The 17283-nt window shown below is 41.5% G+C and overlaps 1 protein-coding gene and 1 long non-coding RNA gene across 2 annotated transcripts; one reads left to right on the top strand and one right to left on the bottom strand.

Moving 5' to 3' along the window:
- Positions 1-1921: 1921 nt before the first annotated feature.
- On the bottom strand, positions 1922-2545 carry LOC146549121 (uncharacterized). The gene is made up of 2 exons (XR_014890367.1): positions 2375-2545; positions 1922-2256 (listed from the first exon to the last, which is right to left on the bottom strand). It is a non-coding gene; the product is annotated as an uncharacterized LOC146549121 (long non-coding RNA).
- snx27a (sorting nexin 27a) lies at positions 2409-16978 on the top strand. The gene is given in 14 exon segments (XM_085262100.1): positions 2409-2867; positions 5800-6025; positions 6458-6650; positions 6892-6956; positions 7664-7768; positions 7865-7943; positions 8228-8391; positions 9850-9939; positions 10620-10769; positions 11436-11564; positions 11829-11888; positions 12063-12111; positions 12576-12626; positions 12629-16978. Coding segments are annotated over 14 exon segments (1713 nt in total). The 5' UTR covers positions 2409-2556; the 3' UTR covers positions 12670-16978.
- The last annotated feature ends 305 nt before the right edge of the window (positions 16979-17283 follow it).

Genomic DNA, 17283 nt, shown 5'->3' with positions numbered 1-17283 from the left:
CTATGAAGGATTCCACTGGGAACATTACTCATGATCCACAACAAATAAATAAATCTTGTAGTCTTTTATGAAGCTTTATACTCCACACAGATGAATCCTTCCAGCGCTGACATTGCAGAAGATAAATCTACCGAAACTACATGACAGATTGTGGATCTGGATTCACCTCTTTCAATGTCCAAAATTCCCAGAAGCCCCACAGCATCTCCCAAACAACAAAGCCCCAGGTCCACATGGTTTTCCAGCAGAGTTTTACAAAGATTCTGGCCTACACTAGCACCTATTTTTTTTCAGTCATCACCAAACCCTCACTCTGCCACCGTTGTGCTTGATAGTTGGTGCGAGTTATTTGTGCTGATATGATTTGTTTGTTTTTTGCCATATCTGAGTATCATGGCCTAACATCGCCACTTTGAATTTGTGAGACCTTCTCATGGCAACACTTCTAAACAAGCTGTACTTGTTCATTCTTTTTCTATTTGTACTGTCATGAACTTTAACATTTGTTCATGCTAACTAGGCAGAGTCTGAGATGTAGTTGATGGACTGTTGCAGTTTCTCTGAGCATTGCACTTTGGCAAGAATGTGGCATTCTTTTAACACACACCTGAATGCTCCAGACCAGGAAACTGCCAAAATATCTGCTTTTATAGAGGTGCTCACACTTGCTGATGATCATTTAATCAACCGCATTTGATTAGCAGCAACTAGCTAATACTTGCCCTCTGGAAACGGTAAGAGTTTACTTAAGTTTTATATGTCTGCAAAAACTTTTTTAACATGACTGCATATTATTCTACCGTAGTGCATTGTTGGCAATAAAGACAAGTCATGTGGTTTAGTGGTTTACAACCTGCAAGTTTTCATTCCAATCAAATAAGACAGGAAGTGACAGCTTATCTCTCCCTCAGTACTCTAAAACAAGGAATCAGCAAATGTGTTGTGCAATCTTGTTTAGCAGGCTTACACAAGATAACATAAAACAATCAGCTGTTCAGCATAAATGAGAAAGAAATGTTGAACATTAAAATAAGACAAGGTTGTGAAAAGTATTTGCTCCCTTCTTGATTTATTTTATTTATTTATTTATTTATTTGCCTTTTTGTCACTCTTGCATGTTGCAGATCATCAAACAAATTTTAATATTAGACAAAGATAACCCGAGTAAATACAAAATGCAGTTTTTAAATGATGATTTTATTTATTAAGGGGAAAGACTAAACAAACCTGGTCCTATGTGATAAAGTCGTCGGCCTTTGTTTTACCACCCTCGGTAGCAAGAACACCAGAGGAAAAAAGTAATAAACATCCATCAGTCTGCAAAGGATCACAAAGACATTTCTAAGGCTTTGGGACTCTGGTGAACCACAGTGATACTAGGACTCATTACATCTGGTGTAAAGCTACAACAGCATTTAATAAAAAGAATATCAGTCAAAGCAGTCAAACATGGTGGTGGTAGCATGGCAGTCTGGGGTGATTTGCTGCTTCAGGACCTGGACGATTTGCTGTAATTGATGCAATGAATTCTGCTCACTACCAGTAAATCCTGAGGGAGAATGTCCAGCCATCAGATCATGCTCTGAAGTGCAGCTGGGTTTTGCAGCAGGACAAGCATAAAACACACCAACAAGTTCAGCTCTGAATGGCTCAAAAAGGACAAAATTGAGATTTTGGAGTGGCCTAGTCAAAGTCTCAACTTAAAACCATTTGAGATGCTTTGGCATGACTTTAAACGGGTCGTTTAAGCTCACAAACCCTCCAATGTGGGTGAATAAAAACATTTCTGCAAAGAAGAGTGGACAGATTGGACTCCAATCCAATGCTTTTGTGAAAGACTCACAAAATTGCAGTTCTTGCTACCAAGGGTGGCAAAACCAGTATTAGGTTTAGGGGGTGAGTGCAGGGTAAGGTAGGTGTGTTTATTTTTTCTGGTAATAAATGAAATAATTATTTAAAACTTGCATTTTGTGTCTACTCGAGGTTATCTGTAATATTAAAATAATAGAAGAAATCAGAAAAAAGCTAAATATTTTTACAGCACTATATGTGTACATGTCTGATAAAATGCTGTACGTATTTATAATTATAATGTCTTTATTTCTGGATTCCTCTGTAGAATCATAACTAAAATTGTGGGAAAAAAATACATTTATATTTCTCAATAGTGGTTGGGTCCAGTGCCTCTCATCCTTTAACTCCTGCCGTTTGCAAAGTTTGCAGCATCATTTAAATGCAATCACTGGCACTCTTTGTCTGTTAAGATAAAACAGAAAGGGTTTAGTAGAAAATAAAGGGATTAAGAATGCGTTTTAATCAACAACGACATTGTTTCATTCAATGCGTTGAATGGAAACGAGAGTAAACAACACACTTTCGGTGACGCCTCCGGCAGGTCACGTTGCATGGCCGTGTCCCGTGACGCTGCCAGGGGGCGGGTTATCACCAACAGAGTCGGTCTGTGGAGCTAACCTCACAGAGAGGATCGGAGCCCGAGTGTTGTTTTGAATTTGCTGGAAGACGCCGATTTGGAGAGGGGTAGTGCCTGTGAATAAGATGGCGGATGTAGGAGGCGATGAAACTCGGCCCGTTCTCCCTTCGGCATCCCGTAACGGTCCGGTTGTCGGTTCGTCGGCTGGCACCGCGGGCCACGGCGCAGCAATGGTCACATCGGGACCGCGGATGGTCAGGATCGTCAAGTCGGAGTCCGGCTACGGGTTTAATGTCCGCGGTCAAGTGAGCGAAGGAGGACAGCTTCGGAGCATCAACGGGGAGCTGTACGCCCCTCTTCAGCATGTCAGCGCTGTTTTACCCGGAGGTGCTGCGGACCGAGCCGGGATAGTGAAGGGTGACAGGATCCTGGAGGTGTAAGTCAGCTTCTGTCCCTTCCAGTTAGGACGCGGAGTTAGCAATTGGAGCTAGCTACCCAGTTTAGCCTGTGTGGATCCAGTTTCAAGCATGTGTTATTCCGTTTTCGAGGTTTGCTTCTTGTTGCCATTAAAGTAACTCACTAGTTTATTAATTATTCAGCTTTGGAGCGTTTTGACCTGAGTAAATATTTAAGGCTTTAGCTCCGGTGAGATAACTAGAAAGCTAACCAGCTTACATAAGTTGGACAACAGCCTGTGCATGTTGATTAGCTGTAGCTCGCTAGCGAGCCAGGTAGCTAATGTGTTTGGCTAGCTCCTTGCTCAGTGTCAGCTCCAGCGGGAGATGTAGGACGACATTTAGACGACAGTCCACTTTCCACTGCGTTGTCATATGCATAATAGTGTTGATATGTATTCTTAGCCTGTGAAATGACAGAGGATGGCAGTGTTGTCACTCAAATTCAGCATCATATGACAGGAGTGTGTGGTCTTACTTGCTTTCACTAGCTAGCATTCGCACCAGCCGTGCTGTTTACATGGGAAGTTTGAGGTGCTTTCTATTGATTTTTAGGGTTTGCTTTTGTTCTATCGCTATATGTAACCTCGAGTGGGTTTGATATACGTGAAGAGATCATTTTAGAAGTGCTTTTATGTTATCTATCGTGCCAGCATTCGTCAAGTCTGCTTTCAAGTCTCTTTCCATTTATTAGCGTTCGGTGAAACACTGCTTCCCTTTGAGTCATAGCTGGCATTTAAATGTAACAGGAAATGTGTCCATACACAGAACCTGTAATAATGTCAGCCAAGTGAACAAATCTACAAGCAGGAATGTAAAGCCCTGGCCTTCAGTAAAACCTGAAGTGTTAATGGTAATAGAGCAGTTCTTACAAACTTTTTTGCTTACGTTTAAAATCAGTGTTTAGTTAGTGTGAGTAGTGTTGATGTCACTTGACAGTGGAGCAATAAAGCTGTCTTAGAAAAAGGAAGAACAGAAACGGTAAAGAAGGAACACTGCTCTCACTTCCATTTGCTGAGGCATCAGCATGTTGTTTTCCGTTGGGTTTTTTTATTTTTTTTGTTTTTTTTACTCATTAGTTCTTTCTGCTGTCATATGATAGCGGCAATACTTATCATGTGACCTGTTAACCCGTTTGACCATTTTGCAAAAAAAAAAGCCTCATAACTGGACTTCAGCCGGTTAAATATGTTAGTTGTCAGCATTTTACTTAGCAAACAAAGAAAGCCAGCAATGTACTTTATTTACAGTAAGCAGCTCAGGTGGTGTTTCTTGTCTGAGTGTATCACTACTGCCTGAGTGAGCATAGTTGTTTTGTTTTTTTCATGATTTCCTTAAAAGACAAGAAAAAGGGGAAACAAATAAAAATGACCTTGCTTCGCCCTTGTGTGTGTTTTTAGAAGATAATGCTGTGTTCAGTAAAGTTCAACTTGTAAAACATTATATAACCAGGAAGTGAAACTAGTGATCGACAACCTCTTTTGCGAGAGCATCCTGGGCCCACATAAGCACCGTTAACCTGGTACGGTTTTCTGAGGTGGGAGAAACCAGAGCAGCTGGGGAAAAACCCACAGAATCATGGGCAGAACATGAAAACTCCCCACGGGTTTGAACCTATGACTCTGTACTCAGAGTGTAAACCACTGTGCCTCCCAGCTGCCAAATTAGGGGATCAGTTGACTGTTAATCAGTGAGCTTTTATCAGTTTTCACCAGCGACTTTATTTTACAGTAAAGAGTAACAAGTGGAATGGCTGATAAAAAATATAATTAATAACAGTAAAAGCCTGCAAGACACACATATCTGCTCGCATATAATTATTTTATATTATTATTTCTTTATTATTGTTAGTATTATTTTTAGCTCTGAGTAATATTTCATCAAACAGTTTCACTAAGCAATTAAAAGTATTAATACTGTTTTTATTTCTGCCTTAGCCAAATTTACATTGTAGTCATGACGACAGTTTCACCCTTTTGGTTCTGTCCCACCCTTAATTTGGCTTTTCACTCAAACAACTCAGATCAGCGCCCCCCATCACCCCACTCCAAATCTTCTTCTGTTAACTATTATGTACACCCCTTCTTTTTCTGTATGTTTAACTTCCTATTTTAAGTCAGTGACACTACACAGATAAATGCTACGTCTAACATGGCAATCAATGGGCAGGCCTACGCCTACACTTTTCTTCGCCCCCTCCTTTTCAGTGTCTGTCCCACAGTTTCTCATTGGAAGATTAGCAAAGACACCTGATGCTTGTGCCATCTGCTCTCAGCGAAGTCAAAAAGGCACCAGGAGAAAAAGGACATGGGAGCCAACCTAATTGCTTAAGCCTCACAGCCTTGTGTTAGTAAATGGGGAACAATGGGCTAATATTACCAGACAGTATGTTAGGACAGTGCGTACATTAGCAGCTAAAAGAGTACCAGTTTTATTCGAATGATGTATAGATTATACTGTGTTACTGTAATCCCAGCTGCATTGATCTGTAGCAGTAGTGACTGCATTAAGTGCATCAGTTATCAGCTGCGACATAACCAGCCCGCACCAAGTGCAGTTTATCTATCAGTGTGGTCGTTTCTCACATTCCAAATCCCTTCGGTCAAAGCTTTTTTTAAAGTTTGTTTTGTACCAGTCTAGCTTTAAATTTAACTGCTTATAATAGTGACAGGTCCTTTTTTTCTTTTGGAAGATGCATTGATTTATTGTATAGAATTGGAATCTGGAGAGAGTTTAATATCTCTCCAGAGGTATTTTTAAATGCTTTGAATTGTATCCGTCATTCCCTTTTTTGTAGAGAGTTGAATGAACTTCCAATTCAAATATAGTCTGAATGTGTGAGAACAAGTCAGAGCTGCTTGTTCCTCCCCTTTGCCTCATGTTTCTCCTGCGCTCTTTCTCTCTTTTTTCTAGTAATGGCGTGAACGTGGAAGGTGCAACTCATAAGCAGGTGGTGGACCTGATCCGTGCTGGGGAGAAGGAGCTGGTTCTGGCTGTGCTGTCTGTTCCACCTCAGGAGGCTGACGGTTTGGAAGGAGGAGAGGAAGTCCAGCCCAACTACGACTACAGTGACAAGCAGGCCGTGCCCATTTCTATTCCCACATACAAGCACGTAGAACAGCACTCCGAGAGGTTTGTGGTAAGTGCTGATTTGACAGTTGACATGTTTCCGCCTGGGACTGGGCTTCTCTGGAAGGGTGGAGAGGGCGGCCACGAGTGTGTGTGTTTGCCTGATTTTTAAAATACTTTTGGACCTGTCCGTCTTCAGTTTTAAGTGGAATAACATGTTTGAGCTTAAGCGTTCGATCTAAAGACAGTTCTTAAAGATCTTTCAACCCATCTCACCTCAGGAGGTGGTCCGTCCTCCCAAGGCAGCTGTAGAGGCAACACTGTTACCTTAAATTCTTTCTTGAAAAAAACAAAACAGAAGAAACGGCTTCCTGTGGTTGCTCTAAACATGTTTTTTTAATGCTGTGGTAGAAAGAAAACTTTTAACCCTCTGATGCAATCATTTCCTTCTCTCGGTCTTCTCTAAAGTTGCTTCATGTTTTGTTTTTTTTAATGCATCTAGGTATACAATGTGTATATGTCAGGGAGGCAGCTGTGTTCAAAACGCTATCGTGAGTTTGCCATCCTGCACCAGAACCTGAAAAGGGAATTCTCCAACTTCAACTTCCCAAAGCTTCCTGGTAAATGGCCCTTCTCCCTATCAGAACAGCAGCTGGATGCACGACGTAGAGGCTTGGAGGAATATCTCGAGCGAGGTAAGATGATTTGGACAGATCACTAGCTCTTCTGTCCCAGAAGAATTAAATGTATTTAAATATTGAATATGTAGTTAGGATGGAAAATACACCATGCACCCACTGTTATTAGTTTTCTAAATTACACAGTAAATCTAAACACTGGATTCATAGTGTTATTTAGCTGCCCTTTGTTTATTTTATTTACCTTGATTTAATATATTGCTCGCCATTTTTCTTTTCCCTTCCTATTCGTCTCTAGTGTGCTCTGTGCGGGTGATTGGGGAGAGTGACATCATGCAGGAGTTTCTCTCGGAATCAGATGAGGTATGCATCTCATGCATTATTGTTGTAGCAATGCGACTTTTTATTCTGGGTGTTGAAATATTGCGGCTTGAACTTTCTTTTCCTACCAAACTGTTAGGACTTGTGACTTTCTGAATTGGCACAGTGCTCAACAGTCCATTTTTTTGTTTATTATATTATATTATCAGATATGTACTATCTTAGTTAGAGATTTAATTTCCGAAGATGTTATTGTTTGTATTCCATAATTATAGGAATTCAAACTCAAAAATGGAGGGGGGGTTTCAGCATTGGATCTGACTCCAAGTCTCTTAAGCTGTATTTAAACTGTTCTGGCCCATTTTGAGAATCATTTAGTATCATTTAGCTTTCACTGGTTAAAGGGAGCTTAGTTGAGAGCTGTGTTGGCCAGTGACGCAGGCTGGAAATTGGTTACCTTGCTGGTGTTTTAAGGAAGTGCAGCAGCAAAACAAATACCAATACACTGATGTAATCCCACATTTAAAGAAGCGCAATTTGGGGGATTAAGACTTCTTGCCGATTGTAAGTCTTGTTTGGCTATGGCTTGTTGGTTTTTTGTTTGTGTTTTTTAATCCACAAGTACTTAGTGGTAACTTAGAACAAACAAAGGCTTGCATATTCAAACAAGCACGTACAAAGCCTCATTAATCCACTGGGGTAAACACCGCTCTACAGCTGTTCTCATTCTGTTTGGCTTCACTGTACAGAACTACAACGGCGTGTCAGATGTAGAACTGCGGATAGCCCTACCAGACAAGACCACCATCTCCGTCAGAGTCCGTAAGAACAGTACCACAGACCAGGTGTATCAGGTAAGACCACTCCCAGTTGTACAGCTATATTGTACAATATTTTCCATCAGTGTTTTTTTCCCCACAACTAACTGATGTTGTGTTGATCTTCTGTAGGCATTAGTGATGAAGGTTGGGATGGACAGTATTATGGCGAGCTACTTTGCTCTGTTTGAAGTTATCAACCACTCCTTTGGTAAGAGCTGCACGTGTGTTTGTTGCACTTCACATGGAAAGATGTCTGACCTTTTTTTCACATTCTCTCCTGTTTAATTTGCACATCCTGTTTCGGGGGTTTATGACATGACCACTAAAAATAAATAAAACCCTCTGAATTTAAATCACTGGGCCTCTGGGTATATGAGTAATCATGGGCAGCAAGGGCAGGTATTTTGGTATAGGTTACTAGTATGTTGGGGGTTTTTTTAAGTAACAAACCCCGTTCATCACCCTTCTCCTTCTACTCGGTTTTTGTTGCAGTGCGGAAGCTGGCGCCTAACGAGTTTCCCCACAAGCTATATGTGCAGAACTACACGTCGGCCGTCCCGGGGACCTGCTTAGCACTCCGCAAATGGTTGTTCAGCTTCCAGGAGGAGGAGTTGCTCAGAGACAATCCGCTGGCACTGCACTACTGCTTTCACCAGGTAATAACAGTAATTGGATTCCTCTTGCCGTGGATTTCGGGGAGCTGAACACAGTGATTTGATTCAGAGTTTATTCTTCTGAGCTGAAAATGCTTAAACATATTGAGGGAAAGTTGGTCAATTACACTGCTGATTTACACTAAACTGATCATACTGGTCTCAGTGGCTTCATAGTGTAGTGGTTTACACATTGGCCTAACGAGCAAAAGATCCCTGGATTGGTCCTGACATGCAGGGAATGTTCAGGGCCAGACTTGAGCCTGGATCCCTGCTGCAGCCTTTAGCATAAAGGTCACTTGCTCAACCAGGTGAGCTACTGTGGCACCTGCTAGCTGCTTTCTCACTTTGTGATGACTGAATTATTTCTAGCTTAGGAGTATTTTCTGTTATAATTCTGGACACAGACTATAACAGAAACCTTTACCTATAATGTCACCCTAATAAAAGAGCGCTTGGAGATATCATACTTCTTCCGAGGCTGAAAAATTCCCTTCACAAGATGGGTGAATGGAGTCTCTGTCTTTTTTTCCTTTTCCTGAGGACATCAAGATGATCCCCAGGTTCTTCTTCTTTCAGCTAAATATGCGTTTATGGAGATACGATGTGAAATGTCCATTTTTGCCTTGTCTTACAATGTTATTAAAATGTCTGGATCCAGATCTGGGTCGACACCCAAAGTTAATAATTTCTCAGCTGGTCAAAGCCCCACCTCGGGTCAGTTTTCATGCAAATACATCCACAAAAACCTCCACAGTTTTTCAAGTAGAAGAGGTGAACTTGAGAAAAATACTCCTCATTTAAATTCACTAAAATTAGCTTCAGTACCCACCTACAGGCTGTCCACTGACCAGTAAAGGTCACTAGCTGAAGCATGATAAGCATGCAAAGTTCAGCAGTGACCCATTAAAGCGTGCCTCATGAAAAAGAATCACACCAGTGTGTGCGAACCTGCAATAACTCCATGACTTTTGTGGGGTTTGTCCAAGGGGGCAAAGCTGGGAACACAATGGTGACATATCACCCACTAAGCTGGTAAAGATTGTTATATCAGTGAAAAGCTGTTTTTTACACACACAGTTATGAAGTACACTTTCATTTATTTGTACCTGGCAAATATAACTCTAATATTCTCACACTCTCAGAAGACAGCTGAGAGAGAGGCTGAACAGTTGGTGCACAGCTGCCTGCTGCAGCCAGAAATGACGCTGTGAGACGAGAGTGAACCAAAGCATTAAAGTTATGGGCTAGGAGGCTGAAAGTCATTCAATAAAATATATAGAAATGCATTGTGACTGCCTAAAAATGCACATACGTAATTTTTACGGTCATTGTTTGAATTTTCTCACACAAGGGAGAATGTCTTCATGATGAATGGCCTTAATGTATATATGTGTTTATATTTTATGACCTTAAATGATAAATGTTGTGTCTCCCCATCCCCTCTCCCTGTTCGTGTAGGCACTGGATGATGTGAAGAAGGGATTCATAAAAACAGAGGACAAATCCTACCAGCTGCAGAAACTGGCAGAGCAGCGCAAGATGGCCACGGTCAGTACCACAGACCAGTCTTTGTTCAGGAAGGGGATTGGAATAAGTACACTTTGTGCCTGCTGACCAGCGCTATCACCAAAACACTACCAAATAAAAATGGACAGTCTCAGAAGCCTTTCACACTTCAGAATTCTTCCCTCTGTGGTGTAAAGAGAGATAAAGGAATTGGGTGTATTTGAATATTTGTTGAACATTAACTGAAAGTGGCATGTGTGTAAATTTGGATGACATTCGCAGCTATGTTACTGCTTTCACGCAGCATTTCTGAGGCTTTGAATGTCAGCCTTAGAAGGAAAAAGGTTCATTTATTTGTTCATTCACGTGTCGACAAGCAATCTAATAGCTCCAAATGTTAGGAAGTATTCAGCATGGTTTTCTAAACTTAAAACGAAATAAAAAGCAGAAAAATTACATATACTTTACTTGGATCTACAGCCGTGTTTGTATGACAGAGACACGTGGACGTGAGTGCAGTGTTATAGTTCATCCACATTGTGAGTCAGTCTTCACAGCTCAAACTGCAAGCTCTTCTGAGACCGTCAGCTCAAATGTGTTAACAATAAAAAAATAGCATTGTCACATCAGTAATGAGATTTCTCATAAGTTAACTTCTTTCCTTAGTGTGTTCTGTGGAGGAAAATAAAGTTGACTGTTACTTTTCCTCTATAATACCGTAGTACCTGAGTCTATTGCGGACATGCGAGGGCTACAACGAGGTGGTCTTCCCCCACTGCTCTTGTGACTCCAGAAGGAAGGGCCACGTCATCACAGCGATCAGCATCAATCACTTCAAGTTGCATGCTTGCACTGAGGACGGCACGCTGGAGGTGAGCATTTAAATAGATAACGTTTTATATTTTTAAGCTAAACGTCAATGCAGTGCTCCCTCGCTAGTACGCGGTTCACCTTTTGCGGCCTCGCTGTTTCGCAGATTTTTTTTGGTGCAATTTTGCATGCTTTGTTTTTTTTGTTTGTTTGTTTTTTTACAGCGCATTGTGTTCTGCGTCCTGATTGGCTGTAGAGCATTGTCAGTCAATCTCGTGCCGTATCTCCTGCACAGTACAGAATGTCAAATTTACATACATCTTCGATCGCTAGCAGTGTGACTCTGAAGTGTTGTACTGTATGTTTGTAAGTTTTCTCCCCAACACGCAACACTGTCGACGAAATGTTGTCACCTTCGGGTGCCTTTGGTTTCATTCTATAATACTGGACTTATTTTTCTACAAGGTTTGAACTTTGAGAGTGTTTAAACAAGAGATAGAAATGTGAACATGTTCATGCCTGTCTGAGAAAAGTGTATAAAGTGTGTAGTGGGGTTTTTTACAGCCTTATAACATCTATAATTATTGTAAAAAATAAAGTTGGCTACTTCGCGGATTTCACTTATTGCGGGTTATTTTTAGAACGCAACTCCCGCGATAAACGAGGGACCACTGTATAGATTTCTGTGCATGGAGCTTAACTTCTATCATCTCTTGTTTCTCTCTCAGAACCAGGTAATAGCTTTTGAGTGGGGGGAGATGCAGCGCTGGGACACGGACGAGGAGGGGATGGCTTTCTGCTTTGAGTATGCCAGAGGAGAAAAGAAACCTCGCTGGGTCAAGATCTTCACTCCGTATGTAAGTGTACACTCAAGTGTGCCATTCTCTGGTTTTTTTGTTGTGTTAGCAGCTTTTAGAGTGACACACCTTGATGGGAACAAACGCTTAATAAATAGGAAAATCCCCGATTTATTAATCAACCCACTTTCCTTCACGTGTAATAAAATCTTTAGTAATGAGAAGCAGGAAAAGTAAACAGAAACATGACTTTTACACAGTGACTCTCCTAATTGTGGTGTATTAGAAGCCTGGATTACAATAACGTCTACTTTTTCCTCCCAGTTCAACTACATGCACGAGTGCTTTGAGCGGATCTTTTGTGAGCTGAAGTGGAGGAAACAGGTAAGAACCACTCCTTTCCTCTTTCATTCTGGGAAGCATGCAACTCTATGCCAGCTTCGGTTTTCTAAACATAGCCTGTTCTTGTATTCTATTTAAATCCAGGAGCCTTTCTTTAGTCTTTGCTTTAAAATGATTAGTCTTATATTTCTGGTGTATTGATTTCTTTGCTCTCAGGTTGAGGAAGAAGCGTCTGATAAAGACAACAAAAACTGCAGCAACAACGGTAAGCAGTAAGCGTTTGTTTGTGCTCCTTTTTGCCCTCAATTCAAAGAGATAAACAGCATCACTGAAAGATTAGAGCCTCCAATTTGATCAGAGGCAAATCATAAAGAAATTTGCATTCAGATCTGGTACGGAGTTATGTTTTGATTGATGGCACACATCAGGCGGCATGAATTATGCAAAAAACAAAGGAATCCAATATGACAGAAGTTAAAATGTCAAGGGCAGGGATAAGATTTAATGCATGCTTTTATTTTTGTGCATTATGGTAAAGGTTTACGTGAAATGTAATGAAATATGGACAAGAGACCACAAAGGCAGGAGGATAACAGACAGCTGAGGCCTGAGAAAGCTGAGGACATTCAGATAAGAGGCCTTCAGGATGCTGCACGGGGACTGTGCAGTAATTAATTCACACCGTCTTCAAACTTCCTCCTATTCTGAATCGTCTTATCTATGTTGCAGAGTTTCTGCCTCCTCTGGAGACGCAGCAGAAGGGATGGCGCCACCTAGGGGGAGAGATTGCAACTTCCTAAAGCCGTCACTTGTCATCACTTGAACTAAAACTGGTCCACTTGCATCATCACAGCCACCCCAGAGAGAGCCCATCGACAAACACAGTACTGAGTGACAGACTCGAGGCGAACCCTGCCCCAAAAACAAACTGGAAGTGACCGACTTGGGAAATTGGATTATTAACACTTGCCGAACCCAGGGGGACACACACATGTAGACACACACATGAAAACAGTAGGAAGAGCATCGAAAGAAGATAAACAAGAGCCAACTTTCACGTCACTTATTAGATCCTCCATAGTGTAACTGTTGTTTTCCTCCATGCATCTGCCCCATGATGTGAGGCAAGACATGAGAGAATTCTCACCACAGCGTGTGATTGGTCAGGGTCACCACAGCGCGAAGGGAGCGCCGCAGTGAAACGCAGCTTGTCGAGAGAGCTGACAGTCCAGAATTGAGGTTGCGACGTTCGGTTTTTCCAACAGGACCCATCCAGATCCCGCGGCGGTGACCTTGTCTGCTGAACTGAGCTGAGATGAAAATAATAATGGAGGGAAACAGAAAAAAGTTCGGTGGTTCTTTCACGGTTGCGATAAAGGACGAAAGTAAAATCATCCTTTACGCCGATGCTGGACATTAACACAGAAGTTGTGTTTTATGTCTCTGGAGTCCTCTGTTTCATCAGAAATCATAAACGGCACAAATGTAACTACATGAAACGGATGTTGAGAGAATGTGTTTGTAATTATTTGTATGTTTAACAATCTTACTTCTGATAAAATATAGATTAATATAAGAGCTGTAATAACTGGTTTCTTGAGATAACACAGTGAAACGCTAACTGAATTTCATTCGAGATGCTATAACTAATTTCCATTTTTCACCTTGACTACAGAGCAACATCTGTTGGCAGTCAGCCCGTTAATGTTAGTATGGCTACCCCCCCCCCCCCCCCCAGTGTGTGTTTTGTTGTGGTGAATTTTGCAGGGCTTGGAAGCTGAGGAGAGGAGGCGTTCTCATTTTTAGCTCTGTGCAGGAGTAATTTCTGGAAGAAAAGGTTGACGGGCCAAAGCGTTTGTTTGTTTGTTTGTTTTAAATTTCACACCTTTATATGTGGGCTGTCTTGTCGACAGATTGTCAAGGCGAACAGGGAGTTTTGATTGTAATGCCTGCAGTTACCTGAGCAGGCAGCAGGGAGCAGCAGAGCATACGTATGAGGAGTCTTCTCAGACTTTCCTAAAGACCGATGCCTCTGGCTCTGTAACTCACCCAAAAGTATCACTCCACTGCAATTTGTCCATTAACCAAGAGTCAGGAGGATAGATGGGGTGTGTGCACGTGTGCTGCAGAAAGTAGATGGTGCATAAGGTTGTGTGAGCCATCAGCATACATAGCAGTGCAGTCATCTGTCCCCCTCCTGCTGCACCTAAATGAATACAGTATTAGTTGTGTATGTGTCAGTGTAATATAATATAATTTCGTGATTATTTTACAGTTCAGGTTTACTTGTGTTTCTCTTTATCTCTGTCAAAGTCGGATTTTACTCTTCTCTCACCTGAAATATGTAGAAAGCAGATTTACATGTTGACAAGAAAGAAAAATCACAGATTCTTTCCATACATGTATTGATTTAAGTTTTGTTTAATCTTACCAAGGGCTACTAGTTTATCTTGGCATTGGGTGGGGAAAAAAAAGCCAAAAAAAACCCTGAAACTGACACTAATTTTTGGAGCGCGGGTCCAAGTTTTCCTTTACGCTGAAGTTGAAATTAGTTGAAACAGTTCAAATTAGGTTTCGGCTATATAATTGTTCATTTTAGGCCTAGGTTTTAGCCGTATATTTGTTCTCAGTCGGTTACCTTGGGGCATGTTTGTGTGCTGTGCCAGAGTGTGTCCTCTGTGTTTATCATTGACATTGCTGATAAGCTTTTAGGCTCTGATTGGCCGCGTCTGATGAGCTGCCGGTGTCAGAGCCAGCAAATGAAGATGGGGGTTTTGTATCTGTACGACAGCAGAGACGCCAGACAGATGGAGACAAATGGGGAAGCGTCTCCTATTGTCTAGCAAACATTCCTTGCCGCTCACATGCTTTTTCAGCGTAGCGCACATACGCGCACCCCCCCCACCCCCAATGCCACCAGTCCAGCTCCCTGCTACTCTCACAAAACTGTTGCAGCCGCACAAAATATTTTAATTGCAGCCCAATTGTTGCTTCTGAGCACAGGCCTCAGTTATACAGGAGTTTATAGAAATACATACCTCAGTGTAGTATCATGTTTGTTTGTTCTTTGCAACACATCACAAGTAGCTGGAATAAGAGGGGGGAAAAACTGCAATGCAGGATGGGCATTTTGACAGGCAGAGTAATAGGCAATTTAGAGATGGATGACATAAGAATCAAAGCTATTCAACCATGATGGGGTTTTTTATTTATTTATTTTGGGGTGGGGGGTATAAGCTAGATTGTGTGCTTGCGTGCAGGTTTGTCTGTCCTCTGCTCGTACTCTCTCCAGGTTGGTCTCCCATCAGCGCAGGAGATGCGGTTGCCGTGGCAGCACCACGTTGTCTCCACACGCTCAGTGCAGCCTCTGTTCCTTTTATTCCTGTCAGCTAACTGACTCGGTCCTCCCAATAATGTATTCAAAGCGGTGTGTTTTTACTGTTTGATGTTTGTTCTCTGTCCCCGTGGCTCGTGCTGCTGTGAATAGGCTTTTAGAAAGCTGCTGTTTTCCCTGTGGTTTTTTTGTGTTTTTTGTTTAGTTGTTTTTTTGTTTTTGTTTTTTTCCTTTTCTTTTCTCGCTGGTTCGGTTTGTCTTGTCTGCACCAGATGCCATCTTAAGCTCAGTCACAGGCAGGTGTGTGTACCCTGTGAGCTGTTGTCCGTTGGAGACGTTTCTTCTGCGAGCTAAATGTCATAGAAAGCAGCGCGTAGGTGACAGCTAAGAGATGAAGGGAATGTTAAGAAGCATGTCTTTGTACAGTCGATCTGTGTTACTTTCTGTTTGTCAGCGTATTTGCGGTGCCGTGGCCCACCTGGGCTTCAAAGTGAGTATTTAATTATGAAGATGAGATAAAATTTTCACACAGTGCTTAAGCTTTTAACATCCAGCAGGTCACCGGGGACCTGGTTGCGATTTATCTGCATGTTAAACGAGCACATTTCCAGAACCATTAACATTCAGATTAATCCTCATACGTCATTTTTGTCCTCACGGTTCTCCCAATCTGCTTTTTTTCCCGCCATTTGGCTATGCTGTTGTCCCCGTTGTCCTAGCACTAGGTCACCAGCAACCGGGGTGGATTGTAAGAGGTTAACAGATGATGTGAATGCAAACGTGGTGATGGCAGAATAAAAAATGTCCATGCGTGGACTGCACACGAGGGCTCAGAAAGTTTGTCTTCATCACTAACCAGCACTGAAACGCTCATCTACATGATACTGTTGCTATAGTAACACATCAGTTTTCTGAGTCTTGTGTGCCAAATCAGTGCTGATTTTCATAACATCTTTCAGTGGCAGATAATATATGAAGGCCTGTTTGTTTGAACGCTGCAGCGTTTCGATTAATCTGTTTGAAGTTTTGATTTATTTTTTGTTTTTTTGACTTCGTCCAGAGGTTATGTTGGTGTCGTCAGCAGCATTTTTCTGTAAACTTGATGTCTTTGGACCTCTGGAATGCACATCTGGGTCAGAGCACATTAGCTGTAGGCTTGTCTGTTTTTAGCTGATGTGTCCTCCCTATGACTAATCTGAAGGGTGGATGTAATTGGTGTTCAAAAAGTGCTGGCCTCCATGTGATTAATTTCTCTTCATTGCTTACAGAGACGGGGGCTTTCCCATTGCAAGCTGACACCGACGTTGATTACAAATCTAAGCCTTGTTGCTATCTCCAGCATAACCTGTAAATAGCTGTTTTAAAAAGTAAAAGAATATTCTTCTGACAAAAAAATAATAATAATGCACTCTTGTTTCTCCAACTCAGAACTTTTTATTTATTTAAAAAAAAAAAGAAACTATAAAGATTGGGGAAATTATAGTGTACAATGTTAGAGCCACCAGTGATCTTTTTTTTGTGTGTGTGTTTGTGTGCGCGTGTGTGAGTGTGTGTCGAGGAGGGGAACGTTTGTGAAACACACAGAGAAAAGGTGTTTAAAAGAGAAGCGGTGTCTCATTTACTGTATAAAGACATTAACACCTGAGGCTTAAAAAAAAAGGAAAAATGGAGAGTTTTATATCTAAAATTATCCAGGAAGGTTTACTAACCAGTGTAAGAAAAAGAGAAAAGTTTTGAAAATGTTGTGTAGAGTAATAAATTGTAACAATATTTTAAATAAAGTTATATATTGGGAAAATATCCTATTGATCTGCTTTCTTTTACTCCCCTCAAAACGTACACTCATCAGCATCAACTGTGCCCCGCTGGTGCTGGCTTGGACCCCCTTCTTTTTCATGGCACAGTTTCAGTAAGGCGCTGGAAACATTCCTGACATGATAGCATCACACAGTTGCTTCAGATTTGCAGTAGCCTGAGCTATTGATACAAAGCAGGATGCATCCATGCTTTAATGTGTGTACCTAATTCTGATCCTACCATCTGAATGTCACAGAAGAAATCAAGGTTCAGCACACCAGACAACATTTTTCTAATCTTCTATTA

The sequence above is a fragment of the Mchenga conophoros genome, linkage group LG22 (assembly GCF_057382185.1).
Source record: "Mchenga conophoros isolate Kocher_MC1m ecotype Shallow Benthic linkage group LG22, M_conophoros_male_GT1.1, whole genome shotgun sequence".
Lineage (NCBI taxonomy): Eukaryota > Metazoa > Chordata > Actinopteri > Cichliformes > Cichlidae > Mchenga > Mchenga conophoros.
Note: the sequence above shows the minus strand (reverse complement) of the source record. Positions and strands in the feature narration are given on the sequence as shown.